Source organism: Scyliorhinus canicula, chromosome 2, assembly GCF_902713615.1.
Source record: "Scyliorhinus canicula chromosome 2, sScyCan1.1, whole genome shotgun sequence".
NCBI classification, from domain to species: domain Eukaryota; kingdom Metazoa; phylum Chordata; class Chondrichthyes; order Carcharhiniformes; family Scyliorhinidae; genus Scyliorhinus; species Scyliorhinus canicula.
Window position 1 is genome coordinate 199,596,815 of NC_052147.1, and position 17,542 is coordinate 199,614,356.

The window sequence follows — 17,542 nt, forward strand, 5'->3', positions numbered from 1 at the left end:
ATAACTGTATCAGCAGTAAAATAAGCATGTAACGTCATTTTTAAATGATTTGGTTGGCTGTGACGTTCTTTACGCCGCGTCGGGGCCGTGAAAGGCGCTTGATAAATGCACATTACTTCTTTTCTTTGACATTTGCTGTTAGTGCTGTTTGCTGATTCACGAGGTGTCCTATTTATCGACTTCTTCGGAGTTTCAAGCAGAAGATCCAGTAACGTTATAAAACGTTATTTCACAAGAATTCATTTTTAATAAAAACATTTACCTGGAAATATTGACCCATAATTTGGAATGTAACAATTGCTTCATGTTGTTTCCCAGCTTGTAGTTAAAACTTTGGAGAGGCAACTACATCGAAAATGATGAGCAAGTCCCTCCCAAAGAAAAAGTAATAAAGGTGCTTCCTTCTTTAATATGAGGAACTTGGAAGTCAAACACCTGACATTGTGCTATAATGCAATAATGCCGTGCAATGATTAGCTGTCTGGAGGTGTATTATTGTTTGTGTAAAAGTATAAGTGTTTAGTTATTCTCATTTAGAATCCAGTTGTGCCAATTGATTGTACCCACACAATTAGAAGTTGAAGGTTAGTCCCATTAGTAGCATTTCTATCATAGAATCATAGAATTCACAGTGCAGAAGGAGGCCATTCGGCCCATCGAGTCTGCACCGGCCCTTACAAGGCCTACTGAAGCCCACGTATCTACCCTATCCCTGTAACTCAGTAACCCCCACTTAACATTTTTTGGGCACTAAGGGCAATTTAGCATGGCTAATCCACCTAACCCGCACATCTTTGGAGCACCCGGAGAAACCCACGCAGACACGTGCTGACTCCGCACAGACAGTGATCCAGCCATGAATCGAACCTGGGACCCTGCAGCTGTGAAGCAACTGTGCTAACCACTATACTACCATGCTGCCCGTGCTATCATGCACCAAACTTAGGTCATATGTACTTAAACCTCTGTATTTACAGGCAATGGGAATGAGCAGCAGAATAACATGAGATCAAATACAATCAAATTAACTTATCTGTAAAGGAGATACAAACACATTCTTTATATGACTTTATTTTAATAGATTCTGGTCTAAATGGCAAAGTCCACAGTGATAAAATAGGAGTATTTGAGCCATGTGCAACAATTGCATATATTAGGATTTCACTGTGTGACATATGAGAATCAGAGAAGGGTCAGTCTATTAATTCTTACATTCCTGATCAACACTCCCAGAATGTCTCAGTTACTCAAGCAGTCACTGAGGTTTTAATGATTTACATGTTATCCCCAAAATGTTTACGCAATGCCCTGAAAATATGTAATGATCCCTTTGCCCTCCCCAACCATGGGAAGTCAAATAGAGGGAAACTACTTCCATCTCGGTGTGTCATTTTGGCAAACTTTCTCCCGAATTGTTAAAAGACTAGCTGTGATTCAAATTCGAAAAAGTGAAGTGCTGAAGGATACCTGCAACTGTGCAGTTGTTTTTCTGCTTGGCATTTTGACGAGACTCTTTCATCCAGGGAAATATTTGCTTGGTGAGAGTAGCAGCTGGGCTGGCGGAAGAATTTGAAATAGATTTGGCTCTTTTCTGTGTTGAGGTGTTGCTTGCATTGGGTGAGGGTGGTAAAGGAGGTGGCAGGTGTGGCTCATTGATGGTTGGGGGCTGGGCAGTGCCCTGGCTGCCACTTGTTCTCATACAGTTGCCATTTATATCGGTAGGCTTATGGTTTGGGGCCCTGACACCAGATGTCTGAATGGGGCACGCCGAGCTTTGATAATCATTTTCAACAGATGATGGCGGGAAGGCCTGGTGGCTAGAACTGTAGCTGTATGCGTTGGTCTTTTGGTAGGAGTAACCGCCGAATATTCCGGAGTTATCGTAGTAAGTCGCTTTTTGCATCTCGCTATTTCGAAATGATAGGGTCTTGACACCCTTATCGAATAGCATTGACACCTTCGATCACGTGGCACTGTTACACCAATCACAAGTCTGCAGCAGTCCTTGAGGTTATGAGGCAAAAGACAATAATGGTGAAACATTAGGAACTCATAATTCAACTTGCAAAGCATAAACAGCATCCATAAATAAAATCTTATATCACATCCGTTAGCAGAATTTGAGTTTTCCTTCTTCTATGAATTACTACTTTACGAGAGAATTAATAAGCTGCTGAAATGTAAAATAAATTACTTGACAACTTCTGGAAGACATTTATAATTTTACAAGGTGTTTATGTGTTGGCACCTTCCTGTGTTTCGAGGAATCAGCTTCAATTTGTAAACTCGGGCACTTGAAGTGACTATTTTCAGGAAATGTAGAAAATATTTATGGCTGAAACGATGTATAACGTATTGCTGCTGCCTTCCGCTTCGGCGGAGATTTATTAATATTTCACTGCATAATGCATTGCTCGTCTATTAATACCTACCGCAGATGATGATTGTCTTATAAATACACTATTTTGATTTTGTAACAAGACGTAATTATATATAGCAAATATAATATAATAATCTTGATTATCTGAACTATTTCAGACCAAATGGACAAAAAACAGTTTTCTGCTAAGGATTTATTCTCAGAACAGTGGAAGTCAAAGAACGCTACAAATGTCGCAGTCATGCTTGGCGTAAGTGGACTTCGGTGGAACACACAGTGCTATTCCAGCTGGTTTCACTGATTGAGGCCATTTTTATAATGGTGAGAAAGAAAAAGGCCCCTCTCAAACAGAACGAAAATACCATAGTCACAGGCGACTTATTCGCCTGCAGCATTTGCTGGGGGTACAGACCGTTTTATTCTGTGATCTAGACAGTGTTACACAAGACATGATGGATCGGACCAGTTCCAAAAGCTGAAAAACCAACGAAGTGTTCCCTCGCCATTGTTGGTTTCTTTTTCTTCAACGTAAGAGAGGTTTGTGTGAAGCGAATGTCTTGCTTTCTGCTACATCTCTCTGCTTTATGACAGAGGGCAGGCAGTTTAGTTAAAGTATAACTAGCACCTATTCAATCTTTTTTGTTCTAATTAAAACAGAGAAATAAGCAAGTCAGCATTTTACATCTGCATCCTGCTGCTTACATCGGCTTTAGTTTATGCAGCAGTCTGCAATATAGCATATATTACTGGAAAGGATTATCATTTTGGAACGTGTATGTGAAAAAAATATCGTCACACTAACGTATACTGAAATAAAAAAAACAACGAATGAAAGCGTGTTTAGTCTAACCGGCAACCTTTCTTAAAGTCAATAGCACCCATTTTGTTTCCAATTAAGGGGCAATTTAGCGTGGCCAATCTGCCTACCCTGCATATCTTTGGGTTGTGGGGGTGAGAACCAGGCAGTCACGGGGAGAATGTGCAAACTCCAAGAATGTGCAAACTCCAATCTTAAAGTCAATAAAGGTTCATAATATAAGAATCGATTTCAAAGAATGGAGATGAGACTGTTGTAGCTGTAACAGAGACTGTTGTAGCTGTAACAACAGTTGTTTCGAAACACTGTACTATATATAAACTATTTTAATATAATGTTTTCCAATGTGTTTCTTTAGTAAATATATTTATGTACTATCTACAGTTTTGTGACCCTAACACAAAATTGTTAACTATTCCTTACTTGTAAATTTGTTATTAAACCAATTGTATTTTATTTCTCGAAAACTCTCGGCCAACACCTTATTAAAAGTACGTATCTAACTTGATGAGTTACTGCATTTGTAACTGAAGTGAGGAGCTCAGCACAAAGCCAAAGTTATTTTTATTGGAGAATGGCACCTTGTGTTCCGAGTGAGGTTACGTAAGATATTTATTAAACCAGGAGGTTATTTCTGTGTCTGGAATTAAATGATCAAAACGCAGATTAAAACAAATCACTGTGAAATATACTGGGACCGTTGAGGAAAATAATTTGCCAGTGTTTTGAGTACAATACCTAGTCTGCCGAATCATTTAAGTAAAATGTATTCCTGTATAAACCATCGCAACCATTGGATGTATGACTTATCTGCTGCTATATCACGTCACAAATAGATTTTCGATTCATTTAGAAAAAGCCTTCAGCCATACAAGACTTGACATTATAATGAAATATGAGGTTTATGATCTGCGCCCTCCAAAGTAGCAGTCAGGCACACGTGCACATTTCAGCTGTTCCTTTACGGAAAAAAATGTCAATATTTTGCTTTACTGCTTTACGCTGTTTGTTTTTATGTGTCTCTGTGCATTCTATTTTCTCCTGTTATCCTGTTTTCATGTCCTATCCATGCACGCCATTTTAGTTCAGTAAGTTTGGCATTATATTGCGGTCCTTTACTTAGCTGTTTATCTGGAATTTAATTACATTTCTGTTCACTCCCCACCCCCTCTGCCCATCTAACCCGTGTTATGTGTAAGAGATAAGGAAGCAACGCCGTGTTATTTACTGCCACGGGATCTGAACCCACGCTATTGCAGCCAGCCTCCTCGATTGTAGTGGATTTGAAGGCGCTATCATCAGAATATCAAAACCAACATTAATATTAAGGTGTTGTGAAAGGGTTGTGGTGAAGCGGCAGATCTGGTTCAGAAACACCAACTGCTTGTGAACTCTGCTTGAACCTCCATCGCAGCCACGGGCCATAAATCATTTGGACAATGGTCAACTGTTTCTGCGTTCATCTTTCAGATCTTTCTTACCTTACATGTTTTCTAAATGCAAGGGTGCATCACCTAATACAAAGATTTGATAAGTAACACCTTGTTCTGGACCATCACCTTTTTATTTTTGGTGTGTTTCCGAATACATTATCTGCAACCGCGTGGGCCCATGGCGAAAAATAACGCCAGAAATTATTAAACACTTTTGGCCGACATAAATGGCAAGTTTCACTGCAAGATTAACGAAAAGTAGAAGGGCAAAAGAGGTGCCTGACTTGGATGCACCAGGACAGGATTGAAGTTAATGATTTAACTTTCCATTTTCCATTATCTAAGGGTTTAAATTCGTCTATAAAGCGGTGTTACAAAAGTTGAAGTGCTTTAATACAGACTTAAGTAAATAGCAAAGCTACATCCTTAGTCACTTTCTCCTGTGTGTTTTATTTGTCCATGGCGAGACCACTGAAAAACAGTTTCCATCATTTAACTTATAATTAAATAATTGCTTTCCGTTTTCAATTTAATCTGAGCAGAGTAGCCTAAGAATGTAATCGCCGTACACAAAGGTGGGCAGTTCGTTATTATTAAGAAGCTAGAGTCCTCACAGTGCATATCAATGCACCTGTCATTGTGTGCTACGCAAAATTTATGACTGCTAGTGCTATGGTCGTAAAGGCTCCACTACAGAATGAAAAGAAAATCACTTCCAAAGACTTGCTATCTTCTGAAGTGTAAAACAGCTACAGCGTAGGAGGAAAGGCCAGAAAAAGAATGCCCAGACTCCACAAGTTCCTTATCTACGAGGCGTTTCGCCAACTCTTGCAGGATTTTATATAAGCCATTGAAAGTTGCCAGGGAATTTGAAGGAAGGTTCACACCGCCAGCTTCTCACATCGAGCAGAAGCCAGGGCTCGAGCGGGAGCAACTGGAAATTGCCTTTGCTAAACGTCAGCTGGGAGCCAAATTTGAAATCAAAGACTTGATTTGAGGTATGATGTCGGGAGAATCATGGGATCAAACCGGGAAAAGAAGCTTCTCTCTTCTACTCGGTGTCTGGAAGGCATGTTTAATGCAATTTTATTCGTGATATATGCCAGCTATTTTAAATTGTAACCAGTTCCACGCATTTGCGGAACTTGCTACCATATGATATATTTTGTGAAAAATTCTACTCAAATATTTGTTACATTCAGCCATCATTCTCCAGAAGAAGCAGATTATTCTTCGGACATGGCAATGTTGATTAAGCTTATACTCTGAGGATCAGTTCTGGCAAAGGGATCTGGTTGGGTGTGCACATCTGTTCATATTTCAGCTTGCATCTTACCTAATCTCTTCCAGATCTGAGCTTGATTCCTAAATTGTAGACATCGAAGAACTTTGTTTCAAAATTGAAATGACCTCTCTGGAGAAATAATCCAGGCGTTGCATATAAAGGCAGCAGGACCTCCATCATCAAACTAATATTCACCAGCTTTCAGATGTTAACATTTTTAATGTCAGGTCCTTCATTCTAGATAGAGTAAGTGGGATAAACACTCTCATTGTGTAAACTATAAAGATTGAATGGATTGTGCGGTTCCTGTCTCCAATTCACAATCCATTTTTGTGGTTTATCCAGAAGTAGGACTCCCATTATACAGCCCAATTAACTTACAAACTCGGGACAGTTCCACGAAATGCATCGGTCTCTCGTGGAAGTGATGTGTGTTGCAAAATGAACAAATATATGGAAACAAATATATGGAGTTGAAACTGAGTTAGAAAGATTAAAGAGCAACGCTGTAGACCTGAAGTCAAAGTAGCTGAACGGAATACAACAGCTCAAAGGAATCGTTTCCAATATTTCATAAAACGTATCCCCTCCCCCCTTCTAGATTTAACGACACGCACCCAGATGTACATATTGGCTATAAACATGCCTCATTCTGAACATTACGATGTGACGCATAGATTAGTTTAAATAAGATTTCTATTCGCTCCCGTTTTCAATTGTATTGTTTTGAAGCCTTAATGGCCTGCTACCCAGACGTGTTAACACGATGCAGACCAATTTTTCAGAATTACAGATTATCTTGCAAAAGCATGGGTTCTAACAGAGAGAGGAAGCAGATTCACCAACGTGTAGCACGATAACAGGCGCCAATGAAGAAGTCCGAGGATCGAGTCCCTGCCTATTTAAAGAATGCAATTAATTTCTTCTATATGCATTCCGTGGTTAATATATAAAACATTGCAATAATTCTGCAGGGGTAATTCTGATTATTGACCAGAACAGCAAATTCTGCTAAAAAAAGGAGTGAAAAGTATAGAAACTCACCACTGATTTTTTTTCTATCTGCTTTTCGTTGGATTGGATTTGGAATCTGTCCAGATTGATCAGAGGACACTGGCTTTGTTCTGAAAGCAGAAAATGTAATTAAATACTTTCAAGGACACTAATAGCATTTTTCTATATCCTATATATTTCAGGCCATCTTCTTGACTGCTATCAAACAAAGAAGGAAAGGATCTTGCAACAGGCCGCGTTTTGTTCAATGTATTTCTTTGTTTTTTGCATAAAATGTGTCGGAAAAATATGTTTCCTCGTGAGCTTTAATCAAACGGCTAAGTGATTTGGTATATTTTATGAAAAAATAAAACGATGTTCACTTGTTTTGCTCCAGAAATGAGAAATTTGATGCTATTCAATAGCAACGCTGTGTGATTAATGAGCCGAGTTGCATTGTCAGTGAATTAAAAAAGATAGAAGGGAAGAAGGGGTTAAATACATTTACAATCGGTAAAGATTGGGATAAGACATTTGGCTTCCTTTTAAAAGAAAATTGCCGAAGAAACGCCTCCGGAGAATTTGAATACACAATAACAAAGAATTTCTTCCCAGCGATTTTCCTAATCCAAATTGTTATTGCGGAAACATTAAGCTATTAATAGCATCAAGCATTTTAGATCGGAACTTCCATTTAAAGTACCAGAAATGTGCCTCGAGGGTGGGCTTATTACACACCGAACAATATATTTTGGGGCCTACTGTATTGGTAGGGAAATAGATCATTCTGTGGAGCCTTTTAATGGAGAATGGGCCTGAACGGAGCATTAAACAAGTATCACTATTTTACATCATGCAGTCTTTTGGTTTCCACGAACTCACTCCAAACCAGTATTCGGAAACTGGCTGTATTGACATTCTTCATAATAAAAATATAAGCGTCTATTTCTTTTCCTGTTGAAGTTTAAATCAACGCGTTTAAGCAGAAATTGCCACCGTTGTCGAACATTTTATAGCCAGCTAACATAACAATACAAATATGGAGGTTAGCAAGAAAGGGCCTGGCGCCATATATAAAGCTCATGAATAATGTATTATATTGACAGGCGGTTATGCTTTGTCATTGGGATATCAAACATCATGTAATATTTTACATCGATTAGGCAGGCTCATAATGCTCGATATAAAAAGCTTGTTTATGCAAAAAGTAACTAAAATGCAATAACACAGCACCGCCGAAACCCGCAAACAGGCTCCATCTCCAAATCAATCTGCAAGGAGCAGATGGAAGGTGGAAGGAAGCTGAAGTCAGGCAGAAACTGATTTTTAGGGAATGTTGAATCAATTCAAAGCACATGCTTTAAATTTGAAAATATATTTAAGGGAAAAAAACAGCAACTGTGGCAGATCAGATGGACAAAGAAATCGCCGTCATTAGCTGACAATATGTAAGAATCATAAGGCTTTGAAATGACCTTTGGCTTGTACAGCAATAACTCACCACTTAATGAACAACGAACGGAAGCGCCTCCACTACCTCACAATACAGCCCATCACACAACTTCACCATGGCTTTTCTATCCCTCTTTAATCCCACTAAGACGCAGCACTTTACAAACTAGTCTCACCAACTTGTGTCGATATAGTTTGAAGTTAGAAGAGGATCCAACTCACAGTCGGCAAGACATCGCGTCCTCGGTCCAATGCCTCCCACCATAATGTGTGTAATGTATTCACGTGGCCATACGTCAATTTAAAAGGTTTTATTTCTCTGTAATCACGGGAAGTAAGTTAAGTATTTGCAGGACAAAGTCGCTACTTTTCGAGAAAGCAAGAACAGTGGACAAGCTTTAAACACTTGGTTGCTTTCAAACAGTTACTGATAACTTAAGTGCCCAGCTCTGATCTGGACGGTAAGTTTTTAAGCATCTTATTAATTTCGCAGCAGTGTAAGGGAGCTCTCATACTACCAACCTAAAAGGTATAAACAGATTATCCGTGTCAATAGGGTTAGCAGGATGAATATGTCGGAAAGTTTTGAAAACTTTTTTTTTGTGTCACGTTCCTAAATTTGCTGAACTGATTAGAGAACAATTACTTGTTTATTACTTTCGGTGTCCACCAAAGCACAACTCATGAGCCCAGGGCGGTTACTGTACGTGGTGCCTGAAAAAGTTTACACTTTCTGCAGAGATGAAAAATTTTAGTTGATAGTTACCATGGCTTGAGCTGAGGAGAGCGGTTTATTGAAATTTTAGGTGAAGTTATAAGTGAGTGGCCCCATCGAGCAAAATGAAATGCTCCTCAGAGTAATTGGATTCAGCTGACTAACATGGCAGCCCAGCAGCTTCCAGGCATGCAGCAATGAAAAATGCTCCACGCAAAAGTTTTCACCGAGCAAAACACATATGCAGACTGCAAAACAATGCTTATACCTGTGGACATTCCGAGAAAATGTCCAAATCTGCATACAACAACTTGAATTTGGACAATTTATGTTTTCATTAAGAAAAAACGACCTCCATTATTAATATTCAGATTACAGCGAATAACACAGTTGTTATATTAACTTAAAACGCAATTTCCAAAACAAACAACTTTAATCATATTCCCGATCCTACCTTAGATTAACTTCAGACCAACGTTTTATGAACATTAATTATGAACAGTAATTAACAAAATTAAGATATATTTAAAAGTAGGAATTATTATAAAATTGAAAACAGTACAGTTGTATTCTTGGTTGCAATTAATAAGAGCAATTGAAGCGTTTCTAGAACTGAAAGAGAAAAAACAAGTTAACAATTAAATTTCACTTTCACTGTAACAAAGCCGCTCAGATCCCATGATTTAAATGTGATGGTTCGTTTTTGAAATTTTCCCAAACTGGTTAATAGTGAAGTGCAAAAATATTGAATTGAATATAGAGACTATCTTCTGACGCGAGTGTGAGTTAAAATAATATTCGATATTTGATGTCTAAATACATGTAAAAATACGGATATGCTGATTTCCTGGAAATTCGCAAATTGTTTTCCATGAAGGACAATAGCATTAATTGAGAAATAATTTATACAGGCTGCTGCAATAACTTTAGCCCGCAATATATTTCTGAAGCGCATAAATCAAAGAAGACTGCAGCCTGACGATAAGCTAGAGACAACAAATTAATGTGATTTACGATCTAAGTTTGCTAGTGACAGTTTGGAAAGTTCCCTGGGTTTCTGTGCCTTTTGATTTCGTTTTCCTTTTACATAAAACTGCAGAATCAGCTAAAATGAATCCACAAGACAAATCTGGGACACCTCTGGTTTGTCCGGTATAACCTTTCTCAAATTGCGCACTTTCGTGAAAGAGCAAATGTTTTTCTTCTCTATAAATCGCCATTCTTTGCTACAAAATCATTTTTTTCTGGTCTGCTACTGAAATGGAAATAATGCACTAGTTTCCGTCAGAATTTCATACAATTTGGCATGAATAATTTGTCCTCTTGCTGAAGGCATTATCCAAACCTACTGCTAAAGGTTGCATATTATCATACGATTGCTTACCTGTGTGTCAATTTATCATAAATCTATGCTTCTGAAACTCATTTTCTTAGCCTGCAGCTGCGAATAATATCCTGCGCCGTTTGTCTGGAGGCAGTGCAGTCTTAAACCAGATCTTGCGGTTTTACAGACATTTCGATACGAAATGCAGACGGTATTCCCGATAGAAATGGCTTCAGTCTCAGGGACAACTACCAATAAAAACGGCGCACAGAGATGCTTTAGCTTTTAGATCTCAGCCGAGACTTTAGAATCGAGCATCCGACGAAGAAATTATATTTATAAACCGGTAGGTATTCCTTTAAAAAGTAGAAATTTATGAATTTTATAGTGCAACGGATACCTTTTATAATCAGAAAATATAGGCGCTGCCTTAAGATACAGGCATATTTGTTCACGTGATCTGTGTTACCAGATTGTTCTGATTGAGCCAGTAAGTTGAGCCAGCGTTACCTCACTAACATCTATTTAATATGGATTGTTTGGCGCTTTGAGTCACTTCTTACATTAACACTAATGAAGAGCTGAATGAAAATGAAACATTCGATGCTGCATTTGAAAAAGCATTGCGAGGTAGCTTCTTTCAGAACAGTGCCACGTTCACTAAATTGAACAATAGATTTCTATTTTATTGCCATTTCATAGCCTCTAGGTTGAACGTTGCTTATCATTCCTTCTAGTGTATTGAGTTGATTATTGCACTCATTTATTTAATCTAACAAGTAGTACTTATGGAAGAACGGATTCTGTGTACACACACACACATACAAAACCAAGGAAGTGTATTTCTATAAAACATTTCATTCGGTTTAAAACATTTTAGTATTTGAAAGCAATCAGCGAGTCTCAAAAACAACACAAAAGATTAGAATAAAACGACAAAATATGTAATGTAACTACAACAGGCATATGTTTAGGTTAAATGTTGTGAGGTGATCACATTGAAATCTGGCCAATGAATTGGACTTCCTATTCATCCCGTTCAGGGTTGAACTAGTTGAGTGAAGCCGTTAAAGAAATGCTGCAGCAGATACGATTTCTGTGAAACTCAATCTCCTCTTTTCCAGGAGCAGAAATTAATCATCGTTGGTAACGGCAGTTTTATGCAATGAACTTGATGTCGGTGGACTAGGAATTAATGTGGCATTTTTCCCCTTTCTCTTTCAGGAGGTGCAGCTAAATCACAAGGACCAGTGACAATGTCTGGTTATACAAATGCCTCACAAAACCAGGCGTTGGAGGATGTCGTTTCATTTTGACTGTTCTTATTTTGTATTTACCCCCAAAAATGTTTTGTTGAAAGATCGTGCTTTTAGTTAGGAGAAATTAATTTCCAGTTACATTCTATCGAATTGCTTAATATTTCTGTTAAATGTTACTTACAACTTGCTCGAAATATCTGAAACATTTGTCTGTAATTTAATAGCAATAAAAAACATTTCTATTGACAGTAATGCATGACCTTATTGCACCGAGCGCTGGCTTAACGCAACATTTATCTAAATTACTTTACCCTCTGTGGCTTATATGGTCGTTATAAAAATATTGCTTTGCAATTACTGCATTATAAATTATTTAAAAGAAAATAAGGATTACATCTCAGTGTTTAACTAAGGCGCCACTTTTGGTCAAAATCTATGTTGAGCGAATTCGAAACTCTGCGTTTTGACGATTGTTCATAACATTACGATTGTTGTGGGATTTCTAAAACAGACACATCTTTTATATGGTTCAAATTGTCCCATGTTCGCGACTTTTCATGTAATGTCTGTTAAAGTATTGCTCGATCCCCAAAGTGTAAATTGACCATTTTATCACGGCAAGATTCCCCTTGCCTGATAATTTTATGAGACTAAGATGAAGCAACTAAGTGTTAATGCTCGCCACTGTGGGAACTCAACTTTACGGGAAATATAATCAAATGGGGCTCCGAAGACGGCTTCGACTGCAGCATATGTTCATACAGCAATAAAAAGGAGAGATTTACAATCTTCGCCTGGCCTCGGCAGCCTTGCAGCCTTTCAGGAATTACGAGTAGTGATTTATAACAGTGGAAAATTGTTGACCCCACCCCCAACAACAACTTTCTTCCGATTTAATGAAAAAGTTGTAATTAAAGCGTTTTCATTGATTCGTGTCTGCCTAGTTCTTCGCTGGATTGGGATTGGGATTTAACGGTAGACGAAACGGAGTTGACGAGAGAGCCGGCAAAATAGTAACTTGGCGATAGGACCGCAGTTTTGTCATCAGTAAAACAGCGCTGCATTTGTCATCGGCGAATAACTGAATTAATAGGTTATTGTTTTAATGCATAATTTATTAAAAAAGGAAACGAGCGTTGACTTTACACACGTGACGACAGCACAAATTCAATTTCCATAAGTGTTTTGTGACTAAAGCAACGGAAGCAATAAATGCAGAGGTCCATGTTGTAAAGTATCTCCAACCAACTTAATAAAATCCTTTTTCAAAGGATATCTGCGTTTGCCACAGTAATTTATGCAGTTTAATTACAGCTTTAGAAAGAAGTTTAGGAACTGATCTGCCATATATGCAACTCCGACACTACAACTATAATTTAGGTTAAGGTCTGATGCAACGTTACACCTTAAAATGTTTATTTACAATTTGTTTTTAATCTTTACCCTAATAATAACACTTTTGCTCATTATTATTAAACGACCAACAATAGAAAGCTAGATCGTGTTTGTACCTTATTGCGTTGCATTATCTATATTATACATGTGAGGCAGAGTTTAATACGACATCCTATTATTATCATTCTAACCTCAAATCAGCAAATCAGAATATGCCACTTTATTACATTAGAACATGTACCGATAGTGAAAATACACTTTGTTTCTGTGCCGGGTAGAAATCACAACCGTTTATTATTTAAATCAGTCAAGTACGCTCTTCTAGTTTTGTGGACAATCATTAAACAGACTGCTGTAGGAAAGACAGAAACTCATTTTCTGTCAAATAAAATCCCGGTAGATTCAAATGAGACATTTGTTTCACCTTTTAAACAAAACATCTATTAAAAAATGAAGCACCAAACGCTCATGAATATAGTTCCTGTACATGAGTACCTGCAATTGCCCTAATTGAATCTTATTTACAGACTTTCCATTACATCTCAAAAGAAAACAAAATATATAACTCGTGGTATTCAACATAAACGCAGGCCTCTATTTCGCTGTGTACAAATAGGCAGCAGATGTCATGACAGCCGGCATTGTTTGCAATAAAGCACAACTAAACCGTAAAATCTACGCCATTTCATGACACTCAACTACGCCTTAATAACAACCTCATCGCAGTCTTACTAACGTTTACCCCCACCTCCAAAATGCAGCCGGTACAAATTTCTGCATCTGAAGTTTATCATAGTTGCTCCAAAATGTTAAGCCTAATCCGGATAGAAGGTCAGTATATCTGCCTACTACAACTTATGACTGTCGCCTGGTAGCACAGAGTATGAAGCAAAGGGCGCTATTCATCAAATATATATGACAGTTACATTCATTTGCTACCTTAGCAGAAACAAAACTAAAATTGTTTACCTACCAAGCTCCCATTTTTCAGTTTCTGGCAACGAACCACAACAGCAAAGTGAAATAGCGGACCATTTGTATATAATATTCTTGGGATCTGTTCACTTTTCAAGTGTGATAGAGTCCTTTGCTTGGCCGATTAATGACGACGCCGTGTTTCTTTCGGGACGTACTGCATTAATTATTTAGTAAATCACGTGGCCGAATCAAATATAAAAGGATACATAAAATCTTGCCACTTCTTCTGGACATAATCATAAAATGCATACGTCTTTAGCATTTGAGAAATATTTGGTTGGTAAATATGTTTTAAAATTCGAAAGGGGAAGACTAACAAATATGGCTGTTTAGTAGCGTTGGGTTGCATCAGCTTTGTCCCATTTTGAATGACCAGCCTATGGCATGGTCGGATTGACTCTTTGCCTTCCTTTCCGCTCTTTCTCTTTCCACACTAGAAGCGGATTAACGGGGCGGTGTACATACAACAATAACAGTGCAGTGAACATTTCTCATTTAAGTTTATTCGGATTTATTCAAAGAAACTAAATAGTAAGATCATTTTATTTTTAAGAAAGTTAAATCATAAGAGGTGGGTCATTTAATGCATGTTTTTGCCCCTGATATGTGGATAGAGCTAAACACATGCGCGTACTGAAAGTACGCATGTACATTATCGCATACGCACCCACGCATATATACATTCATGCATATATCTATACATACACGCGGCCATATCCACATATGTACACAAGCACACGTGCATATGTACATAAATGCACACACACAAAAACACACGCATGCATAGGAAAACAGATACATGCAAACAAACAAACAGCACGCAGCTAGATATAAGGGGTATGTGCAGCCGTGGGAGCTGTGTTGTGCGTCGATAGATATAAATATGCAAGTTGATTGATTGTGATTGATATTACATGTGACGTTGTGAATTTTGAATGATATAACAGTTCAGAAATCATGATGTTGTTTACTTTTATGTTCTGTGCTTCCCTTGTTTGCGTACTCGATATTAATGTGACAAATTACACAATGAAAGAACTTGAAAATAATTAAGATGCTGAATTTAAAACATTTGAATTATAAATTGTAACCAGTGCCTGCACAAGTACATGTAGCTGGATAGGTTAAATATTGATAAATTACATGACTAAATGAATATGAGACGTTATCAATTGACCTTGGTGGTAACTGCGGTTAAAAGTAGACTGCTTTTCAAGGAGATAGGTGTTGCACAAAAGTCAAAGTCATACACTGCTTACAGCTTCTTGTGGCATATATGCTCTGGTAATTTAGATTGTACCTCAGAAAAGACAACACTTGCAGCTGATTAATTGCTACTTATTTGGGCGTTTCGCATGCATGTGTCTCGCTTTCAGTGATCACTGATTTACCAAGTATTTACAAAACATTTTAACAAGTTCGTTCAGTTTCACTTTTCTTGGGTAGTTGTTAAATTGAGAGGGAAACTCCATTGCTCTCAACTCTCATAGTAGACGATGCAAATTGTTTATTTTTTTGGTGGGGGTGGGTGTATGATTATGAGTTATAACTTGGCAATAACATGGGACCAGATCAAAACACCTACATGGCAGGATGCTGTGTCCACTTTGTGGCAAAAATGTGACTTCTTTAATGAAAACAAATGAATAATGACAAAATTATGTAGACGCTATCCATAATAAAGATGCAACGGTGCTTGTGGATATAATTATTTCCAACTGTATAACTGGATTTTTTGTAATTTTTTTTGTTTTACTGTTGTACATGCTGCTATATTATTTAGCTAAAAGGAATTCAATCCTGCTTTGACAAACCAATATGGACAGCTATTCGACACAAACACCAACCACTGCAACATGAGTTCGAGTATTTTTAGCATATCAATGAATGTGGCAAAATTATATTTTCATGGCGCCTATGTGGAGATAGAATTTAGTGTGAATCGCAATGCAAATATTAAGAATTGAATGCCTTGGAGTGTTTCTGAGGATTTTCATTATTCAAGCATCATTGAAAGGTAAGCAGGAACATACTGAGTTGAAAATAGGCCACTTCAAAAGCTGAGTCAATGAACAACTTCTACGTTGTATGGTTAGAGGTAAAGTGTAGACAATGGCTGAAGTGTCACTTCTGTGAAGGTGCGGGAGAAAAGTGGGGTTTAGAAGCATCGTGCATGATTCTAAAATCTGCATCTCCTGAGAATGGATGCAAAAGTACCCTGTAGAAATTGGAGCAGTTCATACGTGAGAAACTGTTTCAACTGGCTTTAACTAGAGGGTGTCTGTGTTAAAACACATAGAAAAGGCGAAGGGTAGGATTGAGTCCAAAAGGTCAAGGGTTTAGAGGTCAGTCCTCCAGGCTGAAATACAGCTAATCGAATAGAAAATTTGTCCTCTTGGTGAACCTGTTTCTACAGTTTAGCCGAACTTCAGTAAAAATACCTTTTCAGCTTCTCAACATGAAGGCGTCAGAAAAGGACATCTTTGCTACGCGTGAACCTTAGTGTTTTGTACTGGAGACAATGATTTAAATGGTATAGAGAATATCACTCATTTATAATATCAAGACGTGGATATATTATAGTAATGTCATGTGCAAGTCTGAGAACTACAAGGCTTATCCTAAAAAGAACAAAGAATCTTGGAATTTGCCTTTTCAAGCAGCCCATGTCCAGCTAAGCCAGCTGCAGGCTTGCAGGGCACTAAAGGGACAAGGAGAAAGAGCTGCGCCGCCAACTTTCTTTTGTTACTGAATGCGACAAAACCGAGTTGAGCATCGAAATTCTCCCGAAACAGATTTTCTTCACTACTTGTATTTGGACGGAATTCTGGCATTTCCAGCTAAATTGCTGTGTGATTGCGATAATGATTTCCTGAGAGTTGGTTAGGCACGGCTTCCTTTTAGCGGATTAGAAAGCCCACTAACACGAACCCCTCCGGACTTTTTCCCTTTACATAGCCTTTCTACCTAGAGCTTCGATTATTTGAAGGCAGTATTGTGCTCATTCGCCATCTTTCTTTTCTAAAGCTCCAATTTTGCAGATCGGAGAAAAATAAAGCGATAGAAATCTAAGGCACCTAACATGTGTTCGCGGTTTTAATAATACGAAAGGCAAGAACCCTCAATTGTAATCACACAACTACACACAATGCCGTCCCCCCTCCCATTTCTCTCTCGCATGACCATCAGAATTCCGAGAAAACACGCTTCAGTGTGAGGAGGCTGTGGAATCAAATTCCTCACAAAACAAAACTTACATTAACTGTGCCCGGAAGGGTTTTGTGAGCATTTTAAAAATGTCTCTTCATATTTAGCTGATGGAGGTAATATTCTGATGAAAACGGTAAGGCATGTTCGAATAACTAATGAACTGTTCCTTCGTGTCACAAAGGGGCTTCATTCCGTTTCAGCATCTGGATATCCAACAATGAATGACCGTTTTAAAACATTGCATAGAAGAACTGAATGCGAAATCTCCATGACATACCAATGTGCCACTGATTGATATCGT

General features: G+C 38.1%; 1 protein-coding gene and 1 long non-coding RNA gene across 6 annotated transcripts in view; one reads left to right on the forward strand and one right to left on the reverse strand.

The window, feature by feature from the left end:
• hoxd3a (homeobox D3a) overlaps positions 1-17,542 on the reverse strand; it is a 38,234-nt gene that overhangs the window by 1,786 nt on the left and 18,906 nt on the right. For 3 of the 5 annotated variants that reach the window (XM_038789332.1, XM_038789330.1, XM_038789331.1), the window contains 2 exons: positions 6,960-7,039; positions 1,468-2,004 (listed from right to left, as the gene is read on the reverse strand). In XM_038789332.1, the coding sequence (XP_038645260.1) occupies positions 1,468-1,951 (484 nt within the window). In that variant the 5' untranslated portion in view covers positions 1,952-2,004; positions 6,960-7,039. Of the gene's footprint in view, positions 1-1,467; positions 2,005-6,959; positions 7,040-10,459; positions 10,516-17,542 lie in introns of those variants that run through there. The other 2 variants (XM_038789333.1, XM_038789335.1) reach the window with 2 other exon arrangements.
• On the forward strand, positions 8,430-12,868 carry LOC119961880. The gene is made up of 3 exons (XR_005459761.1): positions 8,430-8,821; positions 10,510-10,745; positions 11,624-12,868. It is a non-coding gene; the product is annotated as an uncharacterized LOC119961880 (long non-coding RNA).